The 24,572-nt window shown below is 35.1% G+C and overlaps 1 protein-coding gene across 1 annotated transcript in view; it reads right to left on the minus strand.

Moving 5' to 3' along the window:
* DACH1 (dachshund family transcription factor 1) overlaps window positions 1-24,572 on the minus strand; it is a 412,554-nt gene that overhangs the window by 26,979 nt on the left and 361,003 nt on the right. The window contains exons 8-10 of the mRNA XM_059902726.1: window positions 17,361-17,508; window positions 13,877-14,020; window positions 13,307-13,375 (exon numbers count right to left, since the gene is read on the minus strand). Coding sequence (XP_059758709.1) covers window positions 13,307-13,375; window positions 13,877-14,020; window positions 17,361-17,508 — 361 coding nt within the window. The remainder of the gene's footprint in view (window positions 1-13,306; window positions 13,376-13,876; window positions 14,021-17,360; window positions 17,509-24,572) is intronic.

A 24,572-nucleotide genomic window follows, 5' to 3' on the forward strand; every position in this document is an offset into this window, starting at 1 on the left:
TTGGATTTGTGTCTGATTTTAATTTGTCCTAAGTTCATTGCATGCTAAGTTGTAGGTAAATCTTTTATCTAAATATGATTAATCTCTTAATTTCTTTTATTGCCACTTTCTTCATTTAGAATGAGGTTTTCCCTAGCGTGTCTGGAAGTGTCTGTAAACATGGTATAGGCATAAATGACTGATTAAAAAGTAAAAAGCTGGAAAAGAAACATTTTTTTTCCAACTACACATCATTCCCTAGCTGCTATCAGTAGACTGTTTGAATTTTTGAAGTCATTAACAGGCAATGTTCTAACTATCCACAATAACTTACAGGGCTTCAAGTAGCTATCCTAGAAGAGAGACACGTAAATCCAGACAGCAAAGCATGGAGGAAAGAACAAAGACTCTGGGGTCATAAGTCTGAATTTAAATGTTAGCAACCCCACTAACTCACAGTGCAAATGTGAGAATGTTAATTAGCCATTCTGCATGTTCGTTATCTTACATTTAAATTAGAATATACAGGAAAAGCTCAATAAATATGAGCTCCTAATCCACCTTACTATTTTAATAAGCAAATACTCCACTTACTGTGTAATATCACTAAGTCTAAATAAAAGAAAATGTATTACTAGGACACTCAATATGTGCTGGAACATTTGACTCAATAGAAATAGCTTGATAAAAGATACAAACTTCACTCATAAACTTGACCTGCATTATAATGTTTTGGATCTATAAGTTACTAAACAAAAAATAATAATAATAACATAGTTTAAAAGAATATTTTAACAATCCTAATCTAAAAACAATCGGGAAGAAAATAGGGGATGTGAAAAGCAGTTGGACATGTTGTGTTCCCATCTCCAATTAACTCATGGTGTAACCTTTATCAAGTCATGTACCCTTACTAAACCTCAGTTTCCTCTCGCAAAATGAAGAGATTTAATTTATCTTTAAAGCCCCTTCCCAGTGCTAAGGCAGTAACATCATATAAGTGTGCTTGGCATTTCATCAGTGTTCAATAAACATTTGTTGAATAAATGAATAATTTTCAAATTTAGCATGTATCTTCAAATATCTAGGAAACAGAAAGAAGATATGTTTAAATTGGAACAAAAAGATTGTTAATTTGAAGGCAAGTCTTTTATGTCCTTTGATTGGAAGAACATCTGGTTTTCTATGATCTGAGATCAGTCAAAAATAGAATAAAAAGCCAAACAGTTTTGATTATGGACATTGGATGTAAATAAAAGAGATGTACTTTCAAGTGGAGTCAAGATTTTGCAAGCATAACTTGCAGATATCCTAAGACGTCAGAGGAACTGTGGTCCACATTCCCACTGATTTCAACAATTACTTTTTGGTTTAAGAGGATGGGTTTTTACTTAGAAGGAAAAAGCAGAAAGCTGTTATTTTGCAAGTGAACTTTTTAGACTTTTTGAAAATTTATAAAAGACATAGATAAAACAGTACTAATTCAAGATTCTCCCATGTTATAGTTCATATCTATATATTGAACACAAACAATATACAGAGATTAAACCATTTGAAATTATAGGAAACAAATCAGAAAAGAAGCATGAGGTTAATGTTTATTAAACCAAAGAAGAAAGTGTTATTTAAGAAATATAATTATGGTATATTAAGTTAAATATAAATTTTAAATGGATGTAAGTGAATATCCACAGAATCCAAATCTTGGCTCAAATGTATAAGAAGAAAGTAACATTAGAAATGCACACAGGAAGAAAAAACACATTCTGTTAATTCAGCTCTTAGATATAAAAATTCTGCCAGAATTTGTAATTCTGACTTTCCTAGGAGGAATCATATTATCCTTTGTTTCCTCCCATCAGTATCTCCAACCAATGTCTGAAAAATGTCAGGACAATAGGGATCCTTAACATCTGTCCTCAAGATCTAACAAAGGTCCTAATTCCTTCGGGGAATATATAGCAAGCATCACAATGTGTCAAACATTTGGGCACCATAAATGTGACACAAACATTTGACATATTAGTATGTAAGTGTCAAGCATATAGACACAAGGAGCACAGTGGTGAACAGAACAGGCCTGGTTCATTCCCTGCCTGGCTACCATCCAGAGAAAGGAGGAAGAAGACATTAAAAAAGGAACTACCGATGAACAGCTGTTATTGTGGAGAAGAGAAAGGTATGATAAGAACCTCTAAGTGGAGGAACTAGACCCATGGAGCAGGGAGAAGCTTCAGGGGTAGGTATGGAGTCTGGAAAGCATTCCTGGAGGTTGTGACTTCCAAGATGAGACTTAAAGGATGGGTAAGTAAAGGCAGGAAAAAGGGGGAAATGTAGTTGGTAGGTGGAGAAAGATGTGAGGCTTTATGGAAAAAAAAAAAAAAAATTCCAGTATGACAGAAGAACAGAGAGTGAAGGGCAAAAGTTGCAATTGTGTGTAGAAGGCAAGGGAGGGAAATGTCAAGATTCACTTCCCTCACTGTATTTAAGGAGGATATTGGATTGGACAGATGTGGGAACCACGGAGAAGGAACATGGAGGAAAACAGGTTTGCAGGACAGAGGAGTGAAGAATCCTTTAGGTTTTGTTCCCTGGATTTTGAGGTCCCTGTGAGACAGCCAAATACAAATGTGATATTATTTGGAACTCTTAAGAGATGTCTGGATTGGCTGGAGAGATATTTTTTAAATTGTTAAAATATATGTTAAATGAATCATTTAAGTGAATGCTATTGCCTATGGAGTGAGAAAAAAATTCTAGAAGAAGAGATGAGGATTTAGTTGAAAAAACGCATAATGTTATAGATTTGGCTGCATACATTTGTGTGGATGTGCATTTATATGTGTGGCGGCTCAGGTTTTGGAGGATATTTATTAACTAGTCCAAATAATAGTTAAATAAGTATTTATATGAACTCTGTCTACTGTATATATATATTCAAAATATCTTATAAAAAGCTTTAAAGTAAGATAAATTTTTAAACTTCATAACAAATCATGACATATACCTCTGTAAGACTCAGGCATGAGAGAGTTAATTACCATAAAATCCAGCTCCTGAAACAAGTTGTTTTTAAATTTTTAAAAATTTTAAATTCATAAAATCACCACATTCATGAATTTTGAGTTAGTTACTAGAAATATCAGCAATGAAAACTTTATTCCTGTGTAGTATGAGCTGATTTACCTTACTTATCAAGGTAAGTAAGTCAATTACATAGGGCCTCTTTTCTCAGAAACATTTCCTAAACTGTTTTCTGTTTTCCTCTTCCTCACCTCTACAGTTTTACAGAAATGATGCTACTAAATACTGATGAGGAAGACGACGGAAGAGTAAGACGTGGAGATCACCTTCCTCCCCACAAATACATCAGAAATACATCTACATGTGGAACAACTCCTACAGAACACCTACTGAACGCTGGCAGAAGACCTCAGGCATTCCCAAAGGCAAGAAACTCCCCACGTACCTGGGTAGGGCAAAACAAAAAACAGAGACAAAAGAATAGGGACAGGACCTGCACCAGTGGGAGGGAGCTGTGAAGGAGGAAAGGTTTCCACACAATAGGAAGCCCCTTCGTGGGCGGAGACTGCAGTTGGTGGAGGGGGGAAGCTTCGGATCCGCGGAGGAGAGCGCAGCCACAGGGGTGCGGAGGGCAAAGCGGAGAGATTCCCGCACAGAGGATCAGTGCCGATCGGCACTCACCAGCCCGAGAGGCTTGTCTGCTCACCGACCAGGACGAGTGGGGCCTGAGAGCTGAGGCTCGGGCTTCAGAGGTCGGATCCCAGGGAGAGGACTGGGGTTGGCGGCGTGAACACAGCCTGAAGGTGTTAGCGCACCACAGCTAGCCGGGAGGGAGTCCGGGAAAAGGTCTGGAGCTGCCGAAGAGGCAAGAGACTTTTTCTTGCCTCTTTGTTTCCTGGTGCGCGAGGAGAGGGGATTAAGAGCACAGCCTAAACGAGCTCCAGAGACGGACACAAGCCACGGCTATCAGCACGGACCACAGAGACGGGCATGAGACGCTAAGGCTGCTGCTGCCACCATGAAGAAGCCTGTGTGCAAGCACAGGTCACTCTCCACACCGCTCCTCCCGGGAGCCTGTGCAGCCTGCCACTGCCAGGGTCCCGTGATCCAGGGACAACTTCCCCGGGAGAACGCACGGTGCGCCTCAGGCGGGTGCAATGTCACGCTGGCCTCTGCCGCTGCAGGGTCGCCCCGCATCCTTACCCCTCCCTCCCCCAAGCCTGAGTGAGCCAGAGCCCCCGAAGCAGCTGCTCCTTTAACCCCATCCTGTTTGAGCAAAGAACAGACGCCCTCAGGCGACCTACACGCAGAGGCGGGTCCAAATCCAAAGCTGAACCCCGGGAGCTGTGCGAACAAAGAAGAGAAAGGGAAATCTCTCCCAGCAGCCTCAGAAGCAGCGGATTAAAGCTCCACAATCAACTTGATGTTCCCTGCATCTGTGGAATACCTGAAGAGACAATGAATCATCCCAAATTGAGGAGGTGGACTTTGGGAGCAACGATATATATATATTTTTCCTGTTTTCTCCTTCTGTGAGTGTGTATGCGTACGCTTCTGTGTGTGATTTTGTCTGTATAGTTTTGTTTTTGGCATTTGTCCTAGGGTACTCTCTGTCGGGGTGTTTTTTGTTTTTGTTTTGTTTTTGTTTTAGTATAGTTTTCAGTGCTTGTTATCATTGGTGGATTTGTTTTGGGGGTTGGTTGTTCTCTTCTTTCTTTTTTTTTAATTACTTAAAAAAATTTTTTTAATAATTATTTTTTGTTTTTTATCTTAATAACTTTTATAATTTATTTTATTTTATTTTATCTTTTCTTTCTTTCTTTCTTTTTTTCTCCCTTTTATTCTGAGCCGTGTGGAGGACAGGCTCTCGGTGCTCCAGCCAGGTGTCAAGGCTGTGCCACTGAGGTGGGAGAGCCTAGTTCAGGACACTGGTCCACCAGAGACCTCCCAGCTCCACATAACATCAAATGGTGAAAATCTCCCAGAGATCTCCATCTCAATGCCAGTACCCAGCTCCACTCAACGAACAGCAAGCTACAGTGCTGGACACCCTATGCCAAACAACTAGCAAGACAGGGACACAACCCCACCCATTAGCAGAGAGGCTGCCTAAAATCCTAATAAGGTCACAGACACCCCAAAACACACCACCAGACGTGGACCTGCCCACCAGAAAGACAAGATCCAGCCTCATCCACCAGAACACAGGCACTAGTCCCCTCCACCAGGAAGCCTACACAACCCACTGAACCAACCTTACCCCCTAGGGGCAGACACCAAAAGCAACACGAACTACAAACCTGCAGTCTGCGAAAAGGAGACCCCAAACACAGTAAGTTAAGCAAAATGAGAAGACAAAGAAAAACACAGCAGATGAAGGCGTAAGGTAAAAACCCACCAGACCTAACAAATGAAGAGGAAATAGGCAGTCTACCTGAAAAAGAATTCAGAATAATGATAGTAAAGATGATCCAACATCATGGAAGTAGAATGGAGAAAATACAAGGCACGTTTAACAAGGACCTAGAAGAACTAAAGAGCAAACAAACAGTGATGAACAACACAATAAATGAAATTAAAAATTCTCTAGAAGAGATCAATAGCAGAATAACTGAGGCAGAAGAATGGATAAGTGACCTGGAAGATAAAATAGTGGAAATGACTACTGCAGAGCAGAATAAAGAAAAAAGAATAAAAAGAATTGAGGACACTCTCAGAGACCTCTGGGACAATATTAAATGCACCAACATTTGAATTATAGGGGTCCTAGAAGAAGAGAAAAAGAAAGGGACTGAGAAAATATTTGAAGACATTATAGTTGAAAACTTCCCTAATATGGGAAAGGAAATAGATAATCAAGTCCAGGAAGCACAGAGAGTCCCATATAGGATAAATCCAAGGAGAAACATGTCAAGACACATATTAACCAAACTATCAAAAATTAAATACAAAGAAAAAATCTTAAAAGCAGCAAGGGAAAAACAACAAATAATATACAAGGGAATCCGTATAAGGTTAACAGCTGATCTTACAGCAGAAACTCTGCAAGCCAGAAGGGAGTGGCAGGACAGATTTAAAGTGATGAAAGGGAAAAACCTACAACCAAGATTACTCTACCCAGGAAGGATCTCATTCAGATTTGACAGAGAAATTAAAAACTTTACAGACAAGCAAAAGCTAAGAGAATTCAGCACCACCAAACCAGCTTTACAACAAATGCTAAAGGAACTTCTCTAGGTAGGAAACACAAGAGAAGGAAAAGATCTACAATAACAAACCCAAAACAATTAAGAAAATGGTAATAGGAACATACATATTGATAATTACCTTAAATGTAGATGGATTAAATGCTCCAACCAAAAGAAATAGACTGGCTGAATGGATACAAAAACAAGACCCGTATATATGCTGTCTACAAGAGACCCACTTCACACCTAGGGACACATACAGACTGAAAGTGAGGGGGTGGAAAAAGATATTCCATGTAAATGGAAATCAAAAGAAAGCTGGAGTAGCAATTCTCATATCAGACAAAATAGACTTTAAAACAAAGACTATTACAAGAGACAAAGAAGGACACTACATAATGATCAAGGGATCAATCCAAGAAGAAGATATAACAACTGTAAATATTTATGCACCCAACATAGGAACACCTCAATACATAAGGCAAATGCTAACAACCATAAAAAGAGAAATCGACAGTAACACAGTCATAGTAGGGGACTTTAACACCCAACTTTCATCAATGGAAAGATCATGCAAAATGTAAATAAATAAGGAAACACAAGCTTTAAATGATACATTAAACAAGATGGACATAAATGGTATTTATAGGACATTCCACCCCAAAACAACAGAATACACATTCTTTTCAAGGGCTCATGGAATATTCTCCAGGATAGATCATATCTTGGGTCACAAATCAAACCTTGGTAAATTTAAGAAAATTGAAATCGTATCAAGTATCTTTTCCGACCACAACGCTATGAGACTAGGTATCAATAACAGGAAAAGATCTGTAAAAAATACAAACACATGGAGGCTACACAATACACTACTATATAACCAAGAGATCACTGAAGAAAACAAAGAGGAAATCAAAAAATACTTAGAAACAAATGACAATGAAAACACAACGACCCAAAACTTATGGGATGCAGCAAAAGCAGTTCTAAGAGGGAAGTTTACAGCAATACAATCCTACCTTAAGAAACAAGAAACATCTCAAATAAACAACCTAACCTTATACCTAAAGCAATTAGAGAAAGAAGAACAAAAAAACCCCAAAGTTAGCAGAAGGAAAGTAATCATAAAGATCAGATCAGAAATAAATGAAAAAGAAATGAAGGAAACAATAGCAAAGATAAAGAAAACTAAAAGCTGGTTCTTTGAGAAGATAAACAAAATTGATTAACCATTAGCCAGACTCATCAAGAAAAAATGGGAGGAGACTCAAATCAATAAAATTAGAAACGAAAAAGGAGAAGTAACAACTGACACTGCAGAAATACAAAGGACCATGAGAGATTACTACAAGCAACTCTATGCCAATAAAATGGACAACCTGGAAGAAATGGACACATTCTTAGAAAAGCACAACCTTCCGAGACTGAACCAGGAAGAAATAGAAAATATGAACAGACCAATCACAAGCACTGAAATTGAAACTGTGATTAAAAATCTTCCAACAAACAAAAGTCCAGGACCAGATGGTTTCACAGGTGAATTCTATCAAACATTTAGAGAAGAGCTAATATCTATCCTTCTCAAACTCTTCCAAAATATAGTGGAGGGAGGAACACTCCCAAACTCATTCTACGAGGGCACCATCACCCTGATACCAAAACCAGACAATGATGTCACAAAAAAAGAAAACTACAGACCAATATCACTGATGAACATAGATGCAAAAATCCTCAACAAAATACTAGCAAACAGAATCCAACAGCACATTAAAAGGATCATACACCATGATCAAGTGGGGTTTATCCCAGGAATGCAAGGATTCTTCAGTATACACAAATCAATCAATGTGATACACCATGTTAACAAATTGAAGGAGAAAAATCAGATGATCATGTCAATAGATGCAGAGAAAGCTTTTGACAAAATTCAACACCCATTTATGATAAAAACCCTCGAGAAAGTAGGCAAAGAGGGAACTTTCCTCAACATAATAAAGGCCATATATGACAAACCCACAGCCAACATCATCCTCAATGTTGAAAAACTGAAAACATTTCCACTAAGATCAGGAACAAGACAAGGTGGCCCACTCTCACCACTATTATTCCACATAGTTTTGGAAGTTTTAGCCACAGCAATCAGAGAAGAAAAAGAAATAAAAGGTATCCAAATCGGAATAGAAGAAGTAAAGCTGTCACTGTTTGCAGATGACATGATGATACTATACATAGAGAATCCTAAAGGTGCTACCAGAAAACTGCTAGAGCTAATCAATGAATTTGGTAAAGTATCAGGACACAAAATTAATGCACAGAAATCTCTTGCATTCCTAAACACTAATGATGAAACATCTGCAGCAAAAAGAATAAAATATCTAGGAATAAACCTACCTAAGGAGACAAAAGACCTGTATGCAGAAAATTATAAGACACTGATGAAAGAAATTAAAGATGATATAAATAGATGGAGAGATATACCATGTTCTTGGATTGGAAGAATCAACATTGTGAAAATGACTATGCTACCCAAAGAATCTACAGATTCAATGCAATCCCTATGAAACTACCACTGGCATTTTTCACAGAACTAGAACAAAAAATTTCACAATTTGTATGGAAACACAAAAGACCCCGAATAGCCAAAGCAATCTTGAGAACGAAAAACGGAGCTGGAGGAATCAGGCTCCCAGACTTCAGACTATACTACAAAGCTACAGTAATCAAGACAGTATGGTACTGGTACAAAAACAGAAATATAGATCAATGGAACAGGATAAAAGCCCAGAGATAAACCCACGCACCTATGGTCATCTTATTTTTGACAAAGGAGGCAAGAATATACAATGTAGAAAAGACAGCCTCTTCAATAAGTGGTGCTGGGAAAACTGGAGAGCTACATGTAAAAGAATGAAATTAGAACACTCCCTAACACCGTACACAAAAATAAACTCAAAATGGATTAAAGACCTAAATGTAAGGCCAGACACTATAAAACTCTTAGAGGAAAACACAGGCAGGACACTCTATGACATAAATCACAGCAAGATCCTTTTTGACCCACCTCCTAGAGAAATGGAAATAAAACCAAAAAGAAACAAATGGCATCTAATGAAATTTAAAAGCTTTTGCACAACAAAGGAAACCATAAACAAGATGAAAAGACAACCCTCAGAATGGGAGAAAATATGTGTAAATGAAGCAAGTGACAAAGGATTTATCTCTAAAATTCACAAGCAGCTCATGCAGCTCAATATCAAAAAAACAAACAACCCAATCCAGAAATGGGCAGAAGACCTAAATAGACATTTCTCCAAAGAAGACTTACAGTTTGTCAACAAACACATGAAAGAATGCTCAACATCATTAATCATTAGAGAAATGCAAATCAAAACTACGATGCAATAGCATCTCACACCTGTCAGAATGGCCATCATCAAAAAATCTACAAACAATAAATGCTGGAGAGGGTGTGGAGAAAAGGGAACCCTCATACACTGTTGGTGGGAATGTAAATTGATACAGCCACTATGGAGAACAGTATGGCGGTTCCTTAAAAAACTAAAAATAGAACTACCATACGACCCAGGAATCCCACTACTGGGCATATACCCTGAGAAAACCATCATTCAAAAAGAGTCATCCACCACAATGTTCATTGCAGCTCTATTTACAATAGCCAGGACATGGAAGCAACCTAGGTGTCCATCAACAGATGAATGGATAAAGAAGATGTGGCACATATAGACATTGGAATATTACTCAGCCATAAAAAGAAACGAAATTGAGTTATTTGTAGTGAGGTGGATGGACCTAGAGTCTGTCTTACAGAGTGAAGTAAGTGAGAAAGAGAAAAACAATACCATATGCTAACACATATATATGGAATCTAAAAAAAAACAGGTCATGAAGAACCCAGGGGCAAGGGGAATAAAGACGCAGACCTACTAGAGAATGGACTTGAGGACACGGGGAGGAGGAAGGGTAAGCTGGGACAAAGTGAGAGAGTGGTAGTGTATATATTGACATACATACACTACCAAATGTAAAATAGATAGCTAGTGGGAAGCAGTCGCATAGCACAGAGAGATCAGCTCGGTGCTTTGTGACCAGCTAGAAGGGTGGGATAGGGAGGGTGGGCGGGAGGCAGACGCAAGAGGTAAGGGATATGGGTATATATGTATATGAATAACTGATTCACTTTGTTATAAAGCAGAAACTAACACACCATTGTAAAGCAATTATACTCCAATAAAAATGTTAAAAAAAAAAGAATTGCCCCTAAAAAAATAAATAAATAAAATAAATAAACACAGATAAGGCAACATTTATTTGGGGGTCACTGAGTAGTATTTACGTGCCTGACTGCTAGGTGACTAACTCTTGGGCCAACCATGGCATTTATTTATTGCCAAAATGTTAAAAATAAAGGAGTATATGACAAGTATAAAGAAATGTGAGTGTCCCTTTATTTTCCTAATTAAGTTGAGTTTATTTTGGAATAGAGAATAATTTCAGTTATGATTGGATTGGGAGCAAGAAAGAATACAAAGACTATCATAACGTCCAGGCTTGAGGACACTGAGAAAAAGTAAGTGAAGGGAACAAGGCTGTGTTTGTGTCATTCTTGAAGTGTGAAGCAACACGTGCTCATAGCTCCCAGAATGCCTGACATAGACCATTTCACAAATCAGCAATGAGTTCTAGTTCTTTCTTCTTTGCCTTTCCCATTCTTGATCTTAGACTCCGAATTTTACAAAATACAGTGTTTTTTTCTTCGATATCGTCTCTTCATCATTAATTTTGTTATTTTTGTTAGCTTCCAAATTTATGAATTTAGTTTCCAGGTTTAAAAAAAGTTTCAAAAGCCCAAATGAGCTTATTTACTGGGGTTCAAGTAGCAAAAGATGATCTCTGCTTTTGTATATCAACAGTCTTAGGTCGTTCAAGTGTTAGTGAAATAACCTTTAGCAATTAACACATAGAAATGCAGATTCACCTAAAGTGTTTTCTTTTTTAGATTACATTTGAGAAAAAAATCATATTATCTAATAAAAATCATTAACATTAGTTACGTGTTTTACAGAAAACTGTTCAATGAACAGTATAAGAAAATCACTAAATCCAAGTGTAAGTATACAAAAGGTAGAATATTGCTGATCATTCACATTAGACTTGAGGAACCCATCTTTTTAATTGACAAGCTGAATGAATGAATGAATGAATGAAGTGAAAAAATGTTTTATATTACAATTAAACCAAAACAATAAATAACCCCATAAATTTTATATTTGCTTTAAGTAACTATGTATAATTGTGTTCAAATGTTTCATTTCCTTAATTATTAAGTTGTTTGAGTGGGTTTTCTATGTTATACAACTGATAGCATTCCAGATGGCAAAAAGAAGGAAATTTATTATTAAAAATTTCTTTAGAGTATTAAGTAAATCATAATAGAAATTGAGAGTCGTCAGAACTTCAGCCTAGATAGCAGGATCTTACCTATATTGAAATATATTAATATATTTGAATATATGTGAGTTTTACAAATTCAAATAAAAATAATTATGGCCTTATTGATGGGCAAAATATTGCTGATAGCAAACTCATGAACTATATATTATGTCAACTATGCAAAAATATTTAATCATTGCCTAATCCTTTCTTAAACCTCCCATTTGTGTGAAGGAATATATTGTCCATAATTCTTCTTAGCTTGAGTTCTGACCACCTTGAGAATTCTGTGGATATCAGATAATTTATATATCACATCTACCTAGAGACTTATGTGCTTCCTTAGACCACTTTGGACATTAGCTAAGTTAGTGCCTGAGTAGTGCTCAAACACACAAACCAGGGCTGATTATTTACATTGGCCTTATTGAGGCTATTGTCCCTGATAAAGAGGACTGGCTTTGTTATTAGTAATTTGTTTACATATGCGTGCAATTCTTTAGACATGCAACAGAAATCTTTTGATTTTAATAATATTAGATGCACACACATATATAGTTTTACGGAAATCCGTAATGCTCTAAAACAATGAAGTCTTTTCTACATCTACAGGTGCATTAATCTTGTATATCCAACAAGGTGTCTCGTAATAACATATGGTTCAAGCCGTAGGATTTAAAAAATAATTATCATGGTCTCAGTTAAAATCAACAAGCAAAAAACATTCTCCAGGAATGTTTCAAGTTTCCGATTTTTATTTATTGCATGTATGATACTTTGCAACATTATATTTCCTTTACACTAAACCAAGAATGATACTTTTGGAACTGATTAAGTAACACGATTAATGTCAAACAATATCCCCAAAATGACTGAGCTTAAAATGCAAAATAAAAGCAATTGGGAGGATTTTAGCAGTTAATCATTTAAGGCTTCCCTTTGAAGAATCATCTTCATTTAATGCTCTTTTTACTGTTTAGTATTCATGTTGTTAGATTGAGTTTATTGTCTAGAATAGATGTTAGACTATAAATGCTACCTTCAGATTTTGTTCTTTCCTAATAGTGTGGTCTCGGCAATATACATATTTTGCTCTTCTGAGTGTTTAATAAAACTCTCTTTAGTATTCTATATATGATTTTGCTCAGCAGGTTTTTGTTATTAAAATGTATATAGTGGCACACAGAACATTTGGAAAATCCACATAAGACCAAACAATCTTATTGTTAGCTTTCAACTGGCCTATTTTGCATGTAATGTCACAAGAACAAAAAGAAGACAATTTCAAATTTTAAGAGCTACCTAGTTGATTAACTCATGAATTTACTGATATAGAATAGAACTTATAAACCCTTCGTGTATTAGATTGGGCTTCAAGCATTCAATAAAACACATTTACTGTGTTCAAGATTAAATCATACATTGTTTAAAATTAATTATTCTTTTTTAATTGCATTGTATAAACAGAAATGACCTGTTAATTTAAAGAAAGTCTATCAGCACAAAATGAATTCACTCATATAAACAAGCAAGATGAACTTGACCTTGTTTGAACTTGTTTTGATGTGGCCCAGATGGTAGGCTACATGCTTGAATAGCAGGCTAAAGCGGAGGAAAAACTCATAGAGCAAGATCTAGATTTATAGCCTTTTGCAAATTCCTACCTTGTATTGTCCTTTCGGCATCTGTTCTGCCGCCACTGCGGTCAGCTTCTATCTCTGGGGTCAGAGAGTCTAAAAGCACAGAAAGGTAAGAGTGACACACATTTCATTTGATTCCCATTGTCCTTTAAAAAAAAAGCAACCTGTTACTTTGGTGCTGAATTAAAATTACATAAATCTTTGTCATCTTTTAAAGGTTGAACAAAGACTATAACCATGAGAACTATCAGAAGATTTAAATGGATAAATAATGCAAAATTGTTCATAAAATGAGATGGGGGGTGGGGAACTTCTCAGATTAATATTTTATTATGTTTCAGTACAGACAGATTTGGTTAAATAGAGAAGCAATGTCAAGTCTCAGATACTGAAGTAACAAAACTGTGGAAGCACCTATGAAATAAAACATTTCCCCCCAACACATATGACTCTTCTTCCCACCCTGCTTTCAAGCAGAGCTTAATGAATCACAAGCCATAGAAATACACAAAACCACAGACACATGTCTAAAATTGCCTTTTGAGTATTCAAAATGAAAGTTAGTTAGCCATGCATAAAGATGCATCCTCTTACCATTTAAGACCCTGAGACTATCTGCTGAAGCTGCCTGTTTTAGTGTTTGTTCAGCTTGCTCACGCCGTTTTGTCTCAAATTCAAGTGCTTCCTGCAATTTTCTCTTTGCCTTCTTCTCCTTCTTTAGCCTCTTTTGAACTATGGCTAGAAAAGAGTATATGTACATTATTATTTTTTTTTAATTTTGCAATGATCAAATTTCCACAAATGGTCTGTGTTTTATGTAATGTGCTTCTTCTTCTTTTTTTTTTTTTTTTCCTTGCTGGACTTCATCTGTCTATGCAGAGGAAGTTTAAAAACAGCAACAACAGCAACCCACTTTTACCTAAAATAAATCTCAGTAAAATGTCCAAGGAGGCCAAGTTTTATTTAGCCTTGAACTATTACAAGATTGACTCATTGTCATATGTGGAGGCAGATTTAATGGGAAACTAATTTTAATAGATATTTATATTCACTATAAAGGAAGGCTGATTAAGTAAATTTTGTGGCTTAGTCTCTGCCCTGGAATCAGACTAACACAAAGTAGTCTGAATAGTGCAAAACTTTATGACTCCTATCTCTTTATGAAGCATCAATTTTGAGTAGTAAATGGAGCATTTCCCCGATAAATGCTTTACAAAAATGTTGCACCAGCAAAATTTTTAATAACTCTTTCTTGAAATTTTAGAAAATGCAACAAATATTATTGTATATGAGGAGCTAAATAATCTTAATTATTGTTAACACATATAAGCAGATATTTTTGGATGAAGCTATTGCAATTTTCTTAGAGATATTAATAATTTCTTCATAGCAAATATATATGCACTGTAACATATTTCAAGAAAGTTTTACTTTTACTCTGCAGGAATCTGATGAGTATAAAACTTCACTGCTACTTATATAAAAAAGTAGCTTATGATACAAAAAGTTAACTATGATGAATTTTTCTCCTACTGGACAATTTAAATATTTGTATATAACATGTAATCAATAAATAATAACAAATGTTCCTCACAAAATGTGTGTTAACTGTACTTTCATACATACAATAATTGATCATTGTTTTAACTTTTATACTATATATAAAGTAAGCAATCAGCATATGGAAATCATAAAAGTCCTTTCTTTGAAATAATTTGCTCTTGGATAGTTGATAAACATTGTGGATGTGAATGTGACAGAATCAGTATTAGAAAATCCTTCTGGTAGAGTTAGTCACAAGAAGTAATCATTCCAAGTTTATTATATGATTACTTACTACAGATTAAAGAACATTTTTTATTTAGCACAGTATTTACTCAAAATATAAAATAAGGTAATAATGGTTCATGTAAGAGTTTTACTTTCAATTTCTAATTTCCACAAATCCTGTTTTTATAATCATTATTATTAAGATGGCAGACCATTAACTTGTCTAGTTTATTGTTGCTGGTATTATATATTAACAGAAACTGTATTTTATCAAAATGTACACTGAGTACAGTCTTATAAGAAAAACAAAACTGGTTTCAAATAAATGCTAATTTCCTTTATTTAATAGTGTGAAAATCATATGCTTATCTTAACAAAATTACTTGCCTACTCTTTCCCTTTCCAAAGATGATTGTTTATAAGTCCCTTTGAAAAGAAACAGTAATTTCTGAATTATTTATTTGGATTGTGTACTCCCATGGCACTGAAAGCTCAATATCCAGTGCCCTGCCATAGACCGCTCACTGCTTCCTCCTGTGTGACTGAAGCAAATGGGATTGCCATGTTCTCTCTTCAGGGTAATATGCTGCTTCAGTAGACACACTCATAATAAATAATTACTGATAGTTATTACTCTTAATTTGTTGTTCATAATTAATTAAATGGGAGGTGCATGATGTGATCTGTGAAACATTTTGCCCTATACCTCTAGTGGTTAAAGGAATAAAACAGAATGAGGGGGCTTCCCTGGTGGCGCAGTGGTTGAGTCTGCCTGCTAATGCAGGGCACACGGGTTCGAGCCCTGGTCTGGGAGGATCCCACATGCCGTGGAGCGACTGGGCCCGTGAGCCACAACTACTGAGCCTGCGCGTCTGGAGCCTGTGCTCCGCAACAGGGGAGGCCGCGATAGTGAAGAGGCCTGCGCACCGCGATGAAGAGTGGACCCGGCTTGCCGCAACTGGAGAAACCCCTCGCACAGAAGTGAAGACCCAACGCAGCCAAAAATGAATATAAAAATAAATAAAATGCATTGTTTAAAAAAACCAGAATGTAAATCCTCCAACAGTTGTGAACCAACAAAATTCTGAAAGTCTCTCAAGTAACCAAAAGGTTACTTTAGGAACTCAAGGGTCTGCTTTTAAGTCTTCTAAAAAAAAAAAAAAAAACACTTCTCCAAGTGAGAACAAAATCAAGACATGGCTATCTCATGGAAGATGGTTCCACAGAAAGAACCATGTTCACTTAGAACATATCCTGCTATCAATGTTTATCTTGTTTTGATTACTCTAGTATCTAAATCTATGTGAAATCACATTATTTAGAACAGTGCTATACACCTGGGGTGACAGTTTCCCAAATCAGCCTCATCCCAGGAACCCACTAGCTGTTGCTTCATAGTAACTAATGAAAAACCATTCAAACTATTTTAGGAAGTCCTGCCAGTTTTGAAAGCAAAACAGAAAGAATGATTTTTAAATGACCATGTCAAACATATCAAAGGAGAAAGTGTGGAGTATTTATAATGGGTACTTATTAAATGAGAAAAAAGGAGCTCCCCCTTCTAGAATACTGAGGAGAACCTTAGACCTGAGACAAAGGGGAAGTGGTTGTAAAGAAAATACTCTTCGATTTCATACATAAAATAAACACACAAATATGAATGACCTTCAAAATTATCTATACATGCACTGTAAAGTGTGTAAAAAGAAGCAGTTCATAGATTGATAATATCATTATTTTTACCCAATAAAAATTCATATCAGTTTCTACTCTGATATGTATTTGACCTTGTTGGATGAAAATGAGGCATTCAGAAAGAAAATTATACAAACACTCAACTTTGGTCATTTGTTCAGATATTCATCAGTCTCCCATTTCAGTTGATAAATATCTTACTAAATCTGCTTCGCTTGAATAATCAGTATTTTCTACTTTAGCTTTATGACTTTAACTCAAGTTTTTCAAAGGGCAATTGTGAATGAATATAAAATTTTTCTTCATGGCTGTCATCTTATCAGAGCACCTTCTTATCTTAAAATTATGAATTTGTTAAATGCTGTAAGCAATAAAAATTATGTGATTAATGATATAATTGATATATTTCAACCCCTCGAGGTATGAACAGAAGAGAAACAATGTACTTTGGAGATTAAGAAGCACAGTAAGCCCAGGATTCAAATCCTGCTCTAAAATTTAGCTACAAGTAAAAAGAAAAAAGTTACGGTCTCACAGTAAATCACGAAACATAGTATTGTCATGTTGAATATTTGACATAAAGTTTTAGACTTAGTTGGAAGTTTGAAAATACCTCTATTCTTTTGTTCCATCGCCAACTGCTTCTCAAGTGTTTCCCTTAATTCTCTTTCCCTTAAAAAATCCATCTTCAGTTCTGTTTTTTCAAGTTGAACCTGTTTTTCTTGAGCTCTGGCATTATCTATGGCAACTTTCAAGAGCCCCTGTACAAAGAAGGTATTCAGAATTGTAATATTTTGGTATGAAGCACATTTCATTCATTACTTTAAAGTATTTTAAAAGAGAACAACCCACTTATCAAATTCTTTGACTCCTGTTGTGCAGTCACTCTGTACTCACTAGGACAAATACTATAACTAAAGCAAAAAAAATCTAAATTTAAGTAAACTATTTTAGGAAGACAAATATTTTTGGCATGCAGGTTCAACTGCTTCTAATTAGAATATCTAGATTTAAAACTATATGAGGGCAGCACATAAGCGTGTCTAAGAAATAAATACCGTAGAGAACATTAGACTGGAGCTGTTCCACGTGTAATTATCTGACATAGTTTATATAACCCCACGTGATGCTGGCAGTACCCACCTGTGTCTCAGGGCTCATTCTCTACCACTCCCTACTGAGATTATATGTGACACCAGTGGCCTTTCGTTTCTCAAGGCACGGATTTGTTTCTGCACCAGGGACTTGGCTCTTTCTGATCCCCTCCTGAATGCTTTCCCTCCCGAGTTTTGCGTGGCTCATCCTTCATTCATTGCACGTTTGTTCCGTCACCACTCAAGAAAGGCCTTCTCTTCCCACCCTATCTGGAACAGCCCTCCAAACTCACCTGCTTATTCCCTCCTTAAAATTCTTCATAGCATTATTATGTAATATTGTCATATATTTATTCATTTAGTGCTTTATGTTGCATCTTCTCCACTGAAATGTAAGCTCTCTGAGGCAGGGACATTTTCTCTCATTGGGTACTACATCCCCAAAACCCAGAGAGTGCCTACCATAGAGTAGCTTTTTAAATTTTGATGAATAGAAATCATAATACTGGTATATTTTTCTTGAGCTACATAGTATGTGTAAGGGATCCAAAACTTAGTGGCTTAATAGTGCATTATTTTTAAAAAGGCAATCAAAATGGCTATAAACAGAGGGTAACTTTTAGGGGACTATTTGACAGTATATATAATAATTCAAGAACATACGGTAAAAGCAAACTATATTTATTTATATAACATAAAGTCATATATGTGTAATTTGACGGTATGCTATTTAAAAAAATTAGTAGTATTCTGAGGTTTTTGAAAATGAGATTATGAGAATATGTAAAACATATACAAAGCATTCTGCATGTGTTCTCTTCTAAGATGCTTTAGAAAATTATTAGTAAACTTATTAGCAAAAATTGGAGCTAAAATTTCCATCCTTATCAACTCAGCAATACAAAACGCTGTTTTGAAGAAGACATTTTGCTTTGGTTTGTGAACATCAGCGGCTGAATTTTTCAATTGAAATTAGAAGTGAAATGGAAGTTAGTGCCAATTGTAGATATATTCTAGAATGTGACCCCTTTGCAGGAGACACCACAAGCAGTTTGATTCAGGAATTTCAACTCCAGATTGACTTGTTAGTGCAATAGAAATGTACCTTCATCTCAGTCCACTGATGTAGCATTGTCAGAAGCCATTTTTAGTCTCTTTTCAAACACATATAAATTATTTCATATTTGTTGTTATTGATCCTGAGTTTTTTGGATTAATTCTTGTGATATGAAACAAACCGGAGAATTTCTATGTGGCAGTTCATCCCTCCCTACTCTTTGTTTTTAGCAATAAAACATAGCTGCTAAGAAAACTGCCATCTTAATTCAGTAACATCCTGTGTATGTTTCTTCTTCATCAGAAACAAACAATTAGTAACAAATAAAAGAGATCATTACATCAAGTGCCCTTTTAGATCACCCCAATTAAAACTTTAGTTTTGCTGTATTTTAATTCTAAGATACCAAATTCTAATTTTCTGCTCCGATTGCTCTTGTTGACTTATCTTTGAAAGATGTACTCTCTGTGCAATGTCTAGAGATTATTTAGCAAGATGCCAATGTTGGCACCACTTAATGTGTTGATTGGTTGTATTATCAGTAGCCGTTTAAAATAAATTACTATTAAACTATTATTGTCCTTGGCTGACAAAACACAATATTTTGGCGTTTTTAAAATATGAAACAATCATTATGAATAAACATGTTGAATAATGTTAAGCTGCAACTCTAATTTGTGTAATTTTATATTAATATTTGTTGTAAAGTATGAAGTTGCTAAGAACATTTACATTTACTGTTTCCTTTTGTTACTGTTGCTGCTAATGTCGCTAATGGTAATATATTACCTATTCCTGCTGATTATGTCTGAAAAATATTAGCTTTTAGGATCCAATACCCTCTAGGGAATATTATAAGCTGTATAAAATTGTTTCATTTTTAGACTTTAAATCAGTGCACATCAGGAGTCCAGTGTGAACAAAAATCTGCACTAGAGTCAAACTGATGCATATGCAAAAAATATGGTATTGCCTGTGACAGCTCTGCTGCAAAAAATACAGAAAACCGATTAAATTTCAGTGCAGCAGGGGGCTGGGAAAAGCAATAGCAAGTAGTGTTCACAACATCTACAAATCTCTGGGACACCATTTTAACCATCAGCGATAATAGTACTTAAAGATTTGTGTAACTTCTGTAAATTTTCCAGGTAGATCATATTCAAAAGGTCACACTAAATGCTGGGTCTCATGTGGTCGTGCAGTATCAAGCAAAATTCTATGATGACAGTAAAATACACAGGGCTCAAAACGTGAATTTGCTTCCAAGGGGAGTTCAGTTCTCAGATGTTTAAGTTGCACCATGACAGTTGCGAAGAAATGCATTTTAAGCTTACTCTATGACACAGCAGTTATTAAAGATAATGGTTGTTTGACCTCAAATTTCTTTTCTATAAGTCAGGCATAATGGTTGTCATAATGCACAATTTGTTTTCTGAAATGATCTACCATGTAAATTAAATTATTTCCATAATTTTTCAGAGAATGAGTCTATTATATATATAATATACATATATATTTTTTTAAGGACACTGATTAATCTAGCAATATCTCAACTATTTCTATAGCCTAGGAAGTACAAATATCTGTTTGTATAAGGGGACTTTAAGATATACTGATATGAAAGAAACATTTCTTAATTTGCTAGTTAGATCCTAGAGGAAGAAAAGCTTACTTAATCCATATTTGTATTTTGTACAAATTTATTTCAGAATCAGATGACACGTAAGGTTCCATGAATGTCACTGAAACTCACGTGCCAAAATTTGTGCTCAATAATTTGCTGCTTCTAATGAGAGTAAATAACCTAGTTGGAGGAGATTTTTAGCCATCACCTATTCTAACTAAAACCTTTTAAATATTAGAAAACCAAGGTCCAGAAGGAACAGGTGACTTATCCAAGATCCCCAACTAGTAAGTTGACTAAGCCTGGATCAGAACTCCCCAGCTTATTTAACTTTCTTTTTTTTTTCTTTTGTTTCTTTCCAGGATGAGAAGGAATAGTGTGCCTTGAAACCAGGAACTTTTATAGACAGAAAAAAAATATGATAGCACAGTATCAACTAACACATTTTCGCAGCTCTTGTGACAAAAGATATAGCTATACTTGGTTTAATGCTATGGTTACTGTTCTCCGAAGTTGATTAACAATGAACCCTCCATCAAAAGCACTTCTAGGTATCCTACACTGGATATTGGTGTCTAGAGATCCTACAATGGGTAGAATTTCCTAAGTGATAAGAACCACAGAAGTGAAATGGGTCGTCTGTTATTCATAATAAGCCCCTTGCAACTACACCTGAGTTTCTGTTACTAAGTTGACTTTTGGAAAGCCCCTGAAGGATGGGTGAGGTTCAAAGAGCTTCTGGATTGGTCAGCCTGTGGAGGTACTGGCTGGGTGGCATGTGCAGAGGGCACAGAAGCTCTATGCCTCATCCCACATACCTTGCCCTATGCATCTCTTCTATCTGGCTGCTCTTGAGTTATACTAGACAAGTCACCTGCTCCTTCTTGATCTTGGTTTTCTCATCTTTCATAATAAACTGGGTATTTAGTAAGTAAAACGTCTTCCTAAGTTCTGTGAGCTGCTCTAACAAATTAATTGAACTCATGGCGGGGGTGGTGGGAACCTCCAATCTGTAGCTGGTTGGTCACAAGCACAGCTTATAACCTGGACTTACAATTGACAATGGAAATGGGGACAGGGAGTGCAGTCTTGTGGGACCGAACTCTTAACCTGTGAGATCTGATGCTATCTCTAGGTAGATAGTGCCAGAATTGAGTTAAATTGTAGGGCACCCAGCTGGGGTTGCAGAATTGCTTGGTGTGGGAAAAACTACCAGACATTTCTTGATCAGAAGTGTCAGAAGTTAAGTAGTGTTGGAGTAGAGTAGAGGAGACTTATACAGGAGTATTTTTCCTGTATAAGGACTCATTAAGATTACTCAGTAAATATTAGTTTTTACTATTTATGTTGTTATTATTATTGTTGTTGTATACAATATCAATTAGTAAATACAATATAGAGTCCAGATTTTTAAGAGGTTAATGCTACTCTCTTCATTATAGTAAACTGGGTTTAAAATACTAGCTATATTTTACTGTTTTTTTTATATGATCTGTTTTCACAAGTTGGTAATGGGAACAAAGGGGAGAAGATTAATATATTATTATGATTAAAGATAAAAAGATATAATGTAAGACCAATATATCTGATTCTAGTCTACCCATATTTTGAAGCCAGTGTCCTATTTTGTTGCTTACCTTTTTGAAAAGTTTCCTTCTAATTCTCTTATCTGACTCTGTTATAATTAAAAATATGTATTGATGATGCAAATGAAAAATGATTAATTTCTTTGAAATGTATAAAATATAACATTACTGGTCATGACATTGAAATGTAAAGACTGGAATATGTATAATCAAAATATTTTGGTCAAATTATTTTTCACTGTCTTCCCTTAAATATAGAAGTAACGAATACTTCTTAAATACCACAGTTGGATTATGTTTATTTATTAGACCATAGTGAACCAATCTGGGACTGCCATTCATTGCGGTTTTAACATCCCTTTTAGGTCTTCCTTGTTTGTTTAATACCACCACATAGACAAACCATACTGACCCAAACTCCTATCCTATCTCCCCTTATGGCATATATCTTTAGTGCTAACTTCACCCCTAACTAAACTTTATATTTTCTACCTTATTTTACCTTTCTACTTTTTACTTATTTATCTATTCTTATTTTAATATTTGTAAGTCATTTAAAATAATTCTTGTAAATAGGATAAACAGTGTAAATCATTTGTTCCTGGTCCTACGTACAAATAGATCCCAGTTATGCTTTACAGCATGAAAGCTCAGATTGAGTAAGTAGGTAAAATTCTCCTTTCAGTTTGTTCAAATGGTAGTCAATGATCGAAGGTGTCACATCCAGTAAATTGACACTAAAATTCTACTTTCCTCACATATAATCTCACAGGGAGTTCTCCATAGATGTGTTTGATTAAGGAAGCCATAATGAAAGACTACCCACATTGAAAAAAATAAAATAAAGTTCCATATAAAATACATTTTTAAAAATCCTAAAAAGCAAAATCTAGAATGAATCCATATCTCTCACTAAAGTGAAATTGCTGTCTTTTACTGAAGATATCTTTATCCTTTATTACTTTTAATTTCTGAAACACTCAAATTTTAAGAAAGAACAGTATAGTTCTAGGAAGTAGCAAAAATCTGGTGCCTAAACATATATAATATATATATATATATACTTTCTATACTACATATATTTTTCTATACTATTGATATATATAAAATATATATTTTCTATACTATATATAGTACATATATATTTTAAAATACTAGTCTACAGTATTTTTCCACAGGGCCTCTTTTAAAGCACTAAAAAATAACATTTATGAAAATTCAATTCTGATAACATGTCATGGAAAGGATATTTGTAGTAATCATTATAAATTTTAAAATTGAAAATTATCAAATTATAGAATATCATGAAATTAACTTATTGAATATTAGAACAATAACTCCTTAAATTATTCTGAAGAGGTGTTTGGTCATTAGTTTTTAAGGAAAAATAGAGTCTATGTGCACTAAATTTAAATATAACCCAATGTCTTGGGTTTAATTACAATAGCAAATATACATAATAAACCTTTAGTTTCAAACATGAAATTGTATGATGTAAAAAATATAAACATTTTTAACTCAATTCTTTTTCATTGTCATTGTGATAAAATACCCTCAAAGGAAATATGGAGCTTTAAACTTACCACGCCAAAAGAGTGTTACCATTTGAAACAGAAAACAGAGAACTCCATTATTTATAATTGAAATTGCAGAGGAAATTGAGGTAGACAGAATGTAATTACCCAAATTAGAATTTGGGCAGCAAACACATTTATACTGTATGCCCCATAAGCCAGGGTCATGACTGTTTAAACATTCTATACCATTCCTAGGATATTACTATAACTCAATATATGTGGCAATAATAAAAGAGCTAGCATCTATGACCTTTTGCAAAATAATGTGAAGCCATTACTGAACATAAATCCAGTATGTGTGCCTAATGTGTGTGTATATATATATATACATGTATATATGTATGTATGTATGTATTGTGTGTTTATATTACTGTGCATGGAACTCAATAAGATTTTTCATCTTTATTTTACCTTATGTACACATATGTGCATGCACATATACATGTATATAGGTATTAAATCCATACCTATAAATATATAATATCTACATCTAAATACATACTTATATATATGTAAGACTGAAGTGAACAAGCATAATTTATTTTAAATGAAGTATTCTTATTGTAGGTGTTCTAACTTTATCAGACACAGTTTCCTATGATTTGGGACTAGAAATAAATAACTTAGTTTGCCTTGATGATCATCCTATCATCAACTCTTCCTAAAATATACCCTCTCAAGGCTGGTTGGAACGTTAGAGAGTATATTAAATCTAGAGATACTTTCAATAAAATAAATTATTTGTCTAAAATTTGTACGTTTTAAAACTGAAGTTTTTTTTTTTTTTTCTTTAAAGAAATAATTCCAATTTGAGGTGATGCAGATATTTCCAGGCTGGGTATTACTGGCCAGGGGTGGGTGGAAAAACACTCCCAAACTGACAGAAT

The sequence above is a fragment of the Balaenoptera ricei genome, chromosome 18, assembly GCF_028023285.1.
Source record: "Balaenoptera ricei isolate mBalRic1 chromosome 18, mBalRic1.hap2, whole genome shotgun sequence".
NCBI classification, from domain to species: Eukaryota; Metazoa; Chordata; class Mammalia; order Artiodactyla; family Balaenopteridae; genus Balaenoptera; species Balaenoptera ricei.